Source organism: Cottoperca gobio, chromosome 8 (genome assembly GCF_900634415.1).
Source record: "Cottoperca gobio chromosome 8, fCotGob3.1, whole genome shotgun sequence".
NCBI classification, from domain to species: domain Eukaryota; kingdom Metazoa; phylum Chordata; class Actinopteri; order Perciformes; family Bovichtidae; genus Cottoperca; species Cottoperca gobio.
This window is the reverse complement of record NC_041362.1, coordinates 4942684-4955288: the sequence shown is the minus strand read 5'-3', so window position 1 is coordinate 4955288 and position 12605 is coordinate 4942684. Positions and strand designations below refer to the sequence as shown.

General features: G+C 41.0%; 1 protein-coding gene across 2 annotated transcripts; it reads right to left on the bottom strand.

The window, feature by feature from the left end:
* Positions 1-9225, bottom strand: LOC115012859 (zinc finger protein 281-like). Of its 2 annotated transcripts, none has more exons than XM_029438704.1 (7): positions 9069-9225; positions 6971-7424; positions 4820-4921; positions 4271-4397; positions 2809-2892; positions 2586-2704; positions 1-2105 (listed from the first exon to the last, which is right to left on the bottom strand). In XM_029438704.1, the coding sequence occupies exons 2-7, from the start codon at positions 7373-7375 to the stop codon at positions 504-506; spliced, it is 2439 nt and encodes an 812-aa protein (XP_029294564.1). In that variant the 5' UTR covers positions 7376-7424; positions 9069-9225; the 3' UTR covers positions 1-503. The 2 variants fall into 2 exon arrangements, with proteins under 2 accessions (XP_029294564.1, XP_029294565.1); XM_029438705.1 differs by lacking the exon at positions 9069-9225 and adding an exon at positions 8775-8912.
* Positions 9226-12605: the final 3380 nt, after the last annotated feature.

Genomic DNA, 12605 nt, shown 5'->3' with positions numbered 1-12605 from the left:
GTAATACTTTAAACCTTGTAACAGACAACTTATTTTTTTTGTTTTTTTTTGCCATTTCAACTCTGGGCTATTCCCTGCCATCATGGATATTTTTATTATTATTTTACAATTGGAAAGTTGATTGCTCAAACACTTCAGCTCATTGTAAAAGAAATAAGTCCGGCGCAACTCTACGTAGTAAGAGTACTTTCAGTTCATGATTTATGACCAGACCTAATGCCACTAATATGACAAGAAATAAACAGTAAATACATATTTAACTTAAAAATAACAGATACTTAAAAGTTGCATTTGCAGGAAGCCTTGCAGGCTTATTGTTGGGAGAGGAGTGGGCACAAAAACAGAGCATCAGTATAATTAAAAGAAAGATGTCACTTAAAAAAAATTATAATAATAACAATAATAATAATAATAATAATAACGATAACAATAATAAAATAGGAGCACTAAAAAATGAAAAACAGAACATCAACTTTAACGAGTGTTTTCTCCCTCTCAGGCTCTCATCTGTAGCTTTGGCTTGTTGTAGTTTTGGAACCTGTACTTACTGGCTCATTGACATCCGATAACAAACTACTATACCCTGAGAATTCAGACACAGGCGTCCGTATCCTGTGATCAGCCTCCCCGCTACCGTCAGTGCCATAAGACAAGCCACGGCCGTCTGACTTGAACTGGGAGCCAAAGGCCTGGGCAAAGTTTTCTATCTGGTAGGAAGGCTTGGAGGAGTCCAGAGAGGCCAGATCCTGCGAGGAGGCCAGAGGGTAGACCACTGTGTCGTTCTTGACCGGCAGTTGGTCCTTCTGGCGGCTCAGGTCAGATGGGCTGATCTGGTAGGAGGAAGGGGGAGTGGAGGAGTGCTGCTTCTCCATCTGGTCGGTGAGCTCCTGAGAAGGGGTGAGCTGCTGGTGTGTGGAGACCTCCAGGCCACTCAGGTGGAAGCTGTGCTGTGGTGAGGATCCTGTCAGCATCGCAAAGTGAGACTTTGGCACAGAGGAGGGCAGCGAAGGCGAGGCCACCGACTGGCCAAACACACACTCCATCGGGGACGTAGTGTAGATGTTCTTATCGGCGTAGATGGGAGTTCCTGGGTGGGAACTGGTGAATGGTCCTGAGGTGGGAGGCCCGGGGCCCAGAGGGAAGCTGGCACTGTGGCTGGTCCGCTCCAAAGCCTGCAGCAGGAAGCGGGAGTATTCGTGCATCATGACAGTCTTGTCTCCAGACGGACTGGGAGTGTCAGTGTTGTGGCCGATGTCCGGGCCGTCTAGTGAGACCGGGTGCAGATCCACATGATGGTCGCTGATGTCAAAGTGAACGTCGTGGTGCGAGCCGTCAGGTTTCTGAGTGTAGTGGTCGAGGAGGCTCTGCAGCACCTCGTCTGGGATCCCCGACTTGTCGAGATTCAGAGGTGCGTCACTGTCCATCACACTGGAAATGACACCCTGAATGACAGACTGCTGGGAAGACAAGTGACCAACGCCGACATCGTACTCACTGCTGGATATTCCTGCCACCACCGGCCCGGATGAGTTTGCATTGTTTGCTGCATGAAGGTAGCGCCTTTTCTTGATGAACTGCATGGCGTCGTTGTAGTTGCTGCTGGTGGGCCCGACTTTAGCCTCGTTACCGTGCATGAGGCCAAGACCATCCATGCCCCCACTCTGCTCCACCAACGAGTCTGCTTTAACCTGTCCCAGACACACTTTTTCCAGGCTCTTACGATTTGCCTTCTTGAATGCCATCTTTGGAGCTCGGCCATGATGGCCCTGCTGCATGCTGGGTCCTGGTTCAGTAGAGGAAGATACCGTTTGATTCTCCACAGAGTAATCATGGATGCTGTAGCCTCCAGGTACAGCCCCGTGAATGTGCGGTACCCTCACCCCTCCACAATCCCTCTTCTTTTTCTTGCCCCCTCCTCCCTCTCCAGAATTTTTGGACCTTCCCCTCTTTCTGCCAGTATTCCCAACATTTCCCTGAGTGATTCCATAGCTGCCATGTCCCAAGTCTACACAACCCAGATCCATCATCCCGGGATCCAGCCCTTTCTTTATGGCTTCTCCACAGGTTCGCTTGTGCTTAAGCAGTCGGTCGGTCCTAGAAAAATACTGAAATACAAAATGTTTTATTTAAAAGATATATCAGGGTTCATACAGACATTACCAAGGAATTCAAGGACTTTCAAGTAGTTTCTCAAGCACCATTATTTCATTTTCTTTTTTGATATATATGTGTCCGTCTCTCTTAAAACTAGTCATGAACAAGTACAAGACAAAGTGCATCGACAGACAACATAAAAACACCACAAATCTAGTTTTCGGTAACGGGCACGAGACGGTGACGCGTCAGAATAAAAAAAGAAAGAGAAAAAGCCGAGCGATTACTTATTCTGAGCAGTTTAATTACTATGACTTCGGTCAAAATATCGAGTTATGTGGTTTAACTTTCAAGGTATTCCAGTACTTGCTTCCCCCCCCCGTCCCCTTCAAAATGTAAGCACTTCAAGCACCTTGTGCGAACCCGCGTTCAAAGTTCTTGATATACAAAGTTTCACGTTAAATAATCAGGACGCTAAGCAGCTCACTGACCTGTTGACAGGTCTCACATCTGTACGGCTTCTCTCCACTGTGAGTCCTCTTGTGCCTCTCCATGTGGTACTTCTGAATGAAACGCATGTTACACTGGTCACAGCTGAATGGCTTCTCTCCTGTATTACAGAAACAGCACCGCTCGGGGTTAGACGTCACTGGAAACACACTGACTCACAGTTGAAATCCGATACGGTGCGGATGGTCGTCGTTAATCACTCACCACTGTGGATTTTCTCGTGTCGCTGAAGAAGGTATTTCTGAATGAAACTCATGTTGCACTGATTGCATCTGAAGGGTCTTTCACCTGAAACGAAACCAAAGAGATGTATACGGTTAGTGTTGCGTCCCCCCCCAGATGGTCATCACCCCATCTACGGTTCACTTATTCGTAAAATAACAAAAAAAGCTCCTGTACACTGTAATGTAATCCAATGACTTGCACATTATTCACCAAAAGCACCATGTGTCATCTGGCTACTGCGACGGATTGTATTGCATTTCACAGGCCGTGTTATTGTGTTCACCCCTTTATAAAATACTGTCTTTACTTTACTCCAGCAAAGCTATACAGATGCAATCTTTGAATGATTAAACCTAATAATTCAACAGAGACGCGAGGTTAGAAAACCTTTTCTCATAAGGCTATATACATGTCGTGTTCTTCTACAGTATGTCACATTAATATATCAAGAAGATGTGAAAAGGGCACAAAGTAAAACACAGCAGACGCTTCATCTTTCTGAAAGCCACAATATTCTAAACAAACAAAGTGATCAATGAATGGTGCATGACCTTTAGCTGATTTTCCACTTTATAAATTGATTTTCTAAAGTCACTGAACTCTAGCAGATGTTCAATCATTCTGAAAGCCACACTAATCTAAATAAATAAAGCAATCAATTGTGGATGACCTTTAGCTGATATTATACTTTTAAAATCAACGTTGTGAAATCATTGAACTCTAGCAGTTTTGTGACCAAAGCAAATTATTATGAAACAGCCAATCATTGTGACGCATTAAATAAAGAAAACATCAGGCCTTTTTTAAAATCACACTCTATTATAATACAGAGCACAGGCATCAAGAACCTTTTTATTTATCTATTTAATCATCCCTGGTATTGTTTCCAGATTTACACCTGAATCAGGATATTCAAGGCACAACTTATCTATAGATGAGTCTAGACACCTCTGCCCAGTAACAGTACACTGGACGGGAGTAGAGGAGGTTGTGCCGGTTCAAAGGTAGTTTAGCTGACTTTGCTTACAGACAGCACTGGAGGCGAGAGACTCGGAGAAGCAAACAGAAACGAGTGGTTCTGCTTCACGTGGTGCTGCCTTCAGGTTCCATCACAGTCAGGTGATTTTGTGACAGTTCGGTTTGTAAAAGCCTGCAAAGCTTTTATCCTGCGATATACTCCGTGTACAATTACGCAGCATGTAACACAATCGATGTATAGGGAGCCACACTCCTTCTGTGATGCTCAAGGCCAGGGATCATTTATACTAGAGAGCTCTTACCGAGTACACTGAGAACTAGCAGTACCAGCAGCAATGAGAACATTAGTTTGGGTTTCTTGAGCTGGCATAATCAAGGTTTTCTTTTTGTGCCATTGTCAACAAAAAAAAAGTAATAAAAGCGCACGAGAAAATGGAGAGCATCATGGTGAAGTCTACAGTACCTGTGTGGATGAGGACGTGTCTGCGTAGGTGATAGGAGCTTCTGAAGGATGCAGCGCAGTGCTCACAGATGTGAGGCTTGGTGCCCGGCGACAGGCTGCTTCCATCTGCATCCAGCATCATTGATTGCTGTGGAACAATAAGAGAAACACAGGGGTCAGATTCAGCCGTCTACTATATCATCTGAATCCTTTTAAAGGATCAGTTCATATCGGGTAGAATGGATATGTATGATATGCACTATCCACGGTTTTTTTGTTGTTGTTGTGCTAACATTTAAAAACAGTAGATGAAGTTACACAATTATATTTTGTGATATAAAAATAATTTTATGGGAAATTATTAATGCATTACTTTACAGATATGGATCATTTCTTTGGGTTTTTTGACAAAAAAACATAATTGGTGTTGATTTAGGAATTAAAAAAATCATCCTTCTTTCCTTTGTCTTCATAAGTAAATGTTTATGTGCAATAATTATTGGTTCTTTGGTAAGGAATTAAATCTGCAAAATATGACTACATTCACAGATACAAAAATAAATGGCAAACCTTTGCCTCGCTTCTCTTCTTTCTTGGTTTACCCTCCTGTCCATCACCATTTGACCTCCGACCTTTTCTCCCAGTGGGCTCCTTTCCTAACTGACTCGGCAGCTGTGAGGATGACAAAGGGAGAGGGAGAGGGCCGTGAGAGCGAGCCACAACAAGGAGATTATTTGATTTAAGGTTAATGGCCTTCCTTCTAAAAACTATCATGCGAACAAGTCCATGTTTGTTGCTCATGCAGACAAACAAAACACTTGGACAATGTCTAATGATTATCTGTTGAAAACATTGAGCGAGAAGTGGTTGTAGCGGGCGAAATAACAACGCGTCAAATTCATGGCCTCTCAGTGCGAGAGCCTTCATCTGCTATTCTAAAGAAAGAGACAAACTGACGACTCGCATACTAACCTAAACAATAGGAAGTATTACTTTTCACTAAACTTTATCACAAACTATCTGTGTGGGGTATTTGTTGAAAATAGGTTCCCGATTCCTCTCTTTCTTCTTACCTTCCAGCACTTTCCCAGTGAACATGCTGCAACTCAGTGCCATATGGAGACTGACAGAGTACATGTGGGTGCACCTGCTGTTCTCAAAATTAGCCCAATGTTTAGGGCAAAAACAAAAGAAAGACTAGCCAAAATTAAATAAGCCCAACTTTGACATGAGCGGTTTGGCTTTGTGGGCGAACAACTGCTACTTGCTCAAAAAGAAAGTGTCATCAGCATGCGAGCAAGTGCAACAATTTGGTAGCACGACAGAAAACACAGACTGTAGGGCATATTTAATCATAGCTCTCCTTGGAATAAGCAAAATAGATGAGAGCCAGACTGAAATTGAAATGTGTGGGCGCCACGCGTTAAATAAAATTGTCCTCGAGTAGCCAATTGAAAAAAACGTTGCAGAACAATAATTCATTCTGTTTTTCAACAAACTAGCGCCTGGAGGCCTGATGACCTCTGATGCCTGGCTATTGTTAGAAGTGTGAGGTTGTGTGTATTTCTATTTAAATGAGCACAAAAGACATCTGAAATGAAGTGCAAGCTCAAACAAGACAGCTGTGTCTTTGCCAGGACGTTTTCATTCATGCTGAGGCTGGATGACAACACCCTTCTACCCAGAAAGAGGAACAGAGGGAGGGGCGGGGGGGAATAATTATGTTTTGCATCTCAAGCCGTCTGTAGATTTATGTTTCACACAAGCTCCTCCCCTGCACCCGTCCTCTCTCAGGCTTTTATATATAATATCAGCTGCTTCAGCACGGTATTTGGCACACAAACTACCTAATTTTTTTTGTATAAATTAGGTGTAGATTGCTCTTGTTTGTTTGTTTGTACATTGAGCATATTAACAAAGGCTTTTTATTTTATTTTTTGCTAATCACAATAATGCACAAAAGCCAATAAACAGCATTAAAACAATGTTTTTTTATAGAACTTTTATTATATACTTTTTTTTATTTGGACTCTAGTGAACCTAACCCTAACCCTAAAATATGGCTAGCTGGATCTACTGCATCGAAATCAAATGTCAACCTCCACATTTCTTTCACTCTAGAGAGGGTGGTAGTTATCTGTGGCTCGTAGAAATGGGATAAACCAGGAGGATACTTGAGGCAGCAACGTCCTTACTTTAATAAGAACTTTAAATGTGATATCTGACAAAAGATGAGATATGTGTACATGTACCAATCAGTTGGATGCAGTTAGAGGGGAATGGTGTGAAATATGAACTTTAATGTTGATGTACTTTTCTTATTTGTTCTGTATTGATCTCTACCGGCAAGAATGTGATAATGTTTTTCATCAGCACATTTATAACCACTTAATTAATGCTGCAACTAATCATTTATTATCATTTAATCTGCAAAATTATTTTCTTGATTAATCAAACAGTCAACAACCCAAAGATATATCATATCTATATCTATAACATCTGATCCTGACACTGGACAAAACACAACCAGAGAATGTCTGGAATTTATGAGTGAAAATTAACTTCAATGATAAATTCATAATAAAAATATTTGGCAAATAATTTCTGTCAATCGACAAATCAATTAATCAATCAACTACTTCTTTTAGGTCTAAATTTAAGCGCTGCCATTTATTCAGTTATAAACTAACCCCCCCTCCCCTCACTATCAGTGGTACTTACGTTTCCCATGTTGAGGTCATGCACCAGCAGGCTTTGGTTGTTGCTGACCGTCACCTCCAGCAGCTCCGTGCTCTTCCCCAAGCCTCCGGGATAAACCGGCAGGCGGTAATCGTGCTCTGACATCTTCTCCTGCTTGATACCCATCGCGTGAACATAGTCTCCCACCCCCACACACCCCATGCGGCCACCCTGGGTGCCCATGCTGCAGTCAGGCGAGTCACGCTCCTTCTTCAGGATCATTTCTTGCGGCGGAAGGTCCTGCATGACGGAGTGGGCGGCCAGCCGGGTGAAGCTGGTCACCGGGGGGAGGTGGCTGAACATTATCATGCCAGGGCCAAAATTGGAGTCCATGCTCCCGTTGGAGCGCAGGTATTCATTGCCTAGTTTGTCTTGAATGATGTTCATGGTGGTTGCCGGCGGGCAGGAAAACTATAGGGAGGCAATTAGTGTCATCCTGTGAGGAAAAAAACAGCAGAAGTCAAGATTAAAACAGTGATTGGTCACTTTTAAGAAGGCACTGTAACTAGAAATCAATCTGCGAGGATACACACAATTAATAGACAACAAATAACAATTACTGAGCTAGTTAATCTCGGTCTTCAGGGATCAGTGTCAAGGCCTCTGATCTCACAACTGAGTGCTTAGTCTGATTAAATTTGGTGATTTGTGGGTCAACAAAAGGTCTGCAGTCTGACATAATTACAAGTGTAAAGATGCAAAACATACCATAAATATCTATGGTTGATTACAGTATGTGTTTACAGTATTTTATGAGGCAAAAAGGTCACTGTGGCTGCAACACTAGACACAACATGAGATGAGGAATGAGAGGATTGAAGTTGTGTTAATCTGTTTGATGGGCCTGCCTGACCCAGTCATCCTATTTGCATAAGCTTATCTGCCAATGAGTGCACACAGACTGCATTAGAAAGACAGTTGGTGTAATTACATAGCTGTTGCATAAACAAATACATATTTTGTAATAGCTATGAACATGATGTTTAACACGGAAATGTGAAAGTAGTTAATATCTCAATTAAATGTGATGAGTTTTGATGAATGCAATTTATGAAGGTAGCCAAATGTTGGTCTCTTTGAAGTATAATTTCACATTTCTTTGCGTTTTTTCACTGAAGTTACATTAAAATGTGTAAATAAATTAAAACTACATGCTCTACAATTATCTTTGGCCACCGCATGAATGACCTATCCAGCTAATGAGCTATCTCACTGTTGCCAAATGCCTTCAGCTCAGATGGTAAGCTAGCAGCAATTACCTACTAAGCTAACACAAAGCCAACTTTTGATAAAATAAAATAAGAGTTCATCCTCTCAGACTAACTTCATCTTTGTCAGATATGTTTCAGCAGACAAACGGTGAGTTGAAACCACCCCGTGGTCTACCTACATTTATAAAGAAAAAAACTATTAAGCTTTTTCGCTATGCAATTAGCTACCTAGCTAACCATTTGGCTAACCACTCTTACGGGGCCCTTCTCCTTTGTGATGCAGGATCAGGCAATAATTAATATGGCCATGCAATAACAGCAGCAGACGTGCGCTTGATAAACACCAAAAAATATAAACAGGAAAAAACTGCTGACGCATGGGGGAAGTTAGTACCTTTTTAGAACAATAAACAAAGTTAGTTTTGTACTTTTTTTTTTAGTTGAGATGAAAGAATTAGTGGCAGATATCACTACGCACTGGCGTTACACAAGACGCACACAATCAGCGAGCTGGAGAAATGATCAAGGACGAATGCTAGTTAGCGCCTGGAAGATAAATCAAACATTAATCTTACATCGTTTGTACTTATTATTGGCTGTTTTCTCCAAGTTGCTGGCTTTGTTTTCTGGACAGTGGACCGATTGTAAGTGATGGAACCACAACACAAGCATGACCCATAACAAACGGCCCATACAACTCCAGCGAACAATGATGCTCGTCCAGCTAGCCGAGACAGCTAACTTAGCAGCTAACTAGCAGTAACGTCAACGTTTGTGCGCCGCGCTTTGTTGTCTGTCCCGTGCGAGGAGTTTAACTGCTACAACGACCGGATATGTCCCCAAAGTTGATTTTTAGGAATTTCTCTTACCGGTGCAGGACCATGACCTGCTATTTTGGCTCGTGTAGTTTACCCTCAGCTGTCCGTTTCAATATCTAGAGCCAAAACATTGTTCTCCCGCAGCTGCTGGGTTCTTCCATCTTGCCTCGGCGCTGAGGATTCTGGGTCCTGCAGGCGGATGTGTGTGTGAGAGAAAAAAAAATCAACAACCCTGCAAACCAGATAGTGATTTATTTATAAAAAATATAAATATTCTACAACTCACCCAATTTTTTATCACACTTTTTTATAGTAGCTATAATTCCTGCATTTTATTTGCAAAGTTTTCTGTCACAGAAAGAAGCTGCTAAATTCTCAACTGACCTTACTTTCTAATATATTGCAGTATAAATGTTGCAACAACAACACATTGTATAAAATATGCAGTAAAATTACACACAAAATCTGATAAATGTTCTTAAATTATCAAATGTAAAAATAGCAGAATGACCAGATTGTGTCATTGGATTATTATTTATTATGTATTAACATGAAGCGGCATTGAAATGTACATAAAATAATAATAAATGTGATATAATGATAAAAACAATTCTTGACTTAAACAGCCTATAGGTGTTAAAAAGTAAAACGTACAATACTAACCTCTGAAATGCAGTAAGGTAGAAGTATAAAATAACAAAAGTACATACACAATACATTTTGTCTTAAGTATAGTACTGTTTGGCATATCTTTACAAATAGAAACTAATGATCGCTTTCTTTTGTCACGGCCTCATTATGTTTTAGTGTGCAGTTTAGTAATATTTATGTCGGAAAAATAACTTTTATCTTTTGTTGTTTGTTCAGTTCTACCACGTAATGTTGCGTCATTCCAGTCATTAACGAAAGGAGGAAGAAAAGTGCAGCTTGAATGGCAGTAGTGAATAAAGACCCCTAAAATTAAAACAGCTGAATTGTTCAAACCACAAAAAGACCCCGAGTGAGCCTCAGACCAGTCATTCATATGATCAGATGTATTCAGAAGGGAAGCTCTTAGATCTGCTGGAAGAATGACCGTGTATACATCTAAGAGCACATCAGAGTCAGGCCTCATGCCCCCACTCCTAATTGCCTTTGCTAATGAACCAATTAATTCAGAAAGCAGAGCCTAATTGAAATGCAGTCTGTAGAGTAATGCAAAAAAAGGTGAGTGAGTGAATTTTATTCATGTCCCTTCTCCTTTCATATATCCATGTTGACAACCCACACAGCTGACTTGGAGTGTTTAAATATGCATGATGGCCGCCTGATGAACTGAGTCGAGATGATAATCAGTGAGTAAAAATTAAGTTCCGGGTTTATAAAGTTCATCGTCTTACAATTTGAATGTAACCAAGAAACAGATATTTATCAAGTAATGTTTCAGCATCTTTATGGAGGGTAAGAACAGAGCGAGAACTTGTAATCTTGGTTGTTTGCAGACTTCAGGGTCACACTGAGGTCATGTCCTTTGTATTTTCTTTTCAAGGAATAAGGAAGGGTATTCTATAGGCTCATTCCAACATTTTTAGACTAACATATTTAGCATTTGAGGACCCTTAGGCTACAAAAAATATTCTGTATTTCAGGATAGTTTTACATATGGACAAAAACAATTAGAAAATATGTTTTTTTATGTGTTGAATGTGTTGAAACCCAACCTTGGTGTTTCTAATATGCTGTCTACAGCCATGCATGGCCTGTAAAAGTAAATAAAGGTGTTCATGTTTGTATATTGTTTGTATACTATGTTTACACATCGAATAGACAGGGAGGAACATAATCGTTTATTTGGAGTCGTGTTTCTGGCCACCTGCTGTTAAACCAATATTCACTCTAATGCTCTGAATTTAGTCTCTACCAACTATATCAGCTGCTGTGACTGAAAACTAAACTACGAGAGCGGTGAGAGGGAACCAAAACAGCCAAAACAATGAGCATAAAGATGCTAACATTTAGCCGAGAGGAACAAAGTCGAATGATTATTCTTTGTATTCTGTTTAGTAGACATCTGATCCGTTGTTGGTAGAAAAATATTCATTTACTATATTGTAGTAAAATCCTGTCAAGCTTGAGCAAAAACATACGAAAAAGCACAAAACTAACCAAAGATGGGACAATCTGTAAGTGTGGTGTTATTCAATGTCCTGTTCAGAGTCTTATATGTCAATCTAAGGTTCAGAATGTCAGCGTGTGGCTCAACTTTCCATCAGTCCTAACACTCAGCTGAGTATTTGAGACATTAAGGTCAGACACTTTATGACTCCTGCAATTGGAGTCATGTTGGGGGCCGCGGACTCCACTTTGAATGAAATAATCTGCCTTCGTTGCGACCAGGAGCACGTCTGTACCTGCAAATAGTCTGATATCTTCATGTCTGGGAATCTGTGGCAATTTGTGTATCATATAACACAGATGGTTATCAATTCTAAGTCCTCATTAATAATTCAGCCTGTGTGCAGCATGTCTTTGTTCCCACTCCCCCCTCTCCCCTGAATCCATCCCAACCTCACACATCACAAAATCATTTGGATGTGAATGCTGATTTTTCATTCTCATCTAACATTTAAGGCCAAGAAAACTGTGAACAGCGGAGAGCCAAATCCGGTGGTTGCCTGTGTGTGGGCATATTTGGATTCCTTGTCACTGGGAAAGCCTGATGCCTACACATAACAGATGGCGATCCTGGCCGTCTACCTCTAATCCTCAATTGTCAGGAGGATCACAGCCGTGTACGACTTCCCTCTACTGAGATGGAAAACCTTGTCAGTTATTAGAAAACTGTGCAGGGAATAGACGTGTGCTGTTGGGATGAAAGAACATTTGAATGATTCTATTTACTGATATTTGGTGGCATATGCTAGAAATCAGAAACTCTGTCAGTACTACCCATTTATTAGACGTTATATACAATAGCCTAATATGTAGCCTAATAGCGAAAATGTTTGTCTGCACATAAATATACTACCTCATGATGTCTGACTAACAACTTTTATAACCAGTCGACCCTTTTTACATGTTAAATGGCCGAAAGGCATGCTGGGAACAGCTCACTCTTTGTCGGTGTTCGTGTGAGCTTTTGCCCCCAAATGACGCGGAGACTCCAGCATTGCTCGGGGATACAACTATGTCATGGCTGGTGTGTTGCACAGGACCCAAGGAAGCGCAGCGTCGACTGTGAAGTTGTTAGTATGAGCTGTTCTCAAGAAAGCTGCAAAGGACCAAGCCATCACTGCACATGTTTATTTAAATGCAGAAAAGGATTTTAAGGAATACATTTTGGGAAATACACTTATTTGCAGATTTGGATGAGAAAAGTGATACCTCTCTCATGTTCGGATGCTAAATGTGTAGCTACCACCAGCAGCTGGTTAGCTTAGCTTAGCATACAATCTGGGGAAAGTCACTGTAACAGGAAGTTACTAAATGCTACAAAACTGTTTGGCACATATCCCCTGTAAAACCTTTTGTATGGATTTAACAAACAAGATATAACATGTTCATTTGTAAGCTTTATAGGTGATGGTAGGCAGATTTATTTTATCTTTA

Bases quoted from the DNA above. Each gene is read 5' to 3' on its own strand.
- LOC115012859 (XM_029438704.1), bottom strand. From the start codon at position 7,375: ATGAACATCATTCAAGACAAACTAGGCAATGAATACCTGCGCTCCAAC. The intron at 4,922-6,970 runs GTAAGTACCACT...TCATCCTCACAG, and splicing joins ATGACCTCAACATGGGAAAC to CTGCCGAGTCAGTTAGGAAA. The intron at 4,398-4,819 runs GTTTGCCATTTA...ATTGTTCCACAG, and splicing joins AGAAGAGAAGCGAGGCAAAG to CAATCAATGATGCTGGATGC.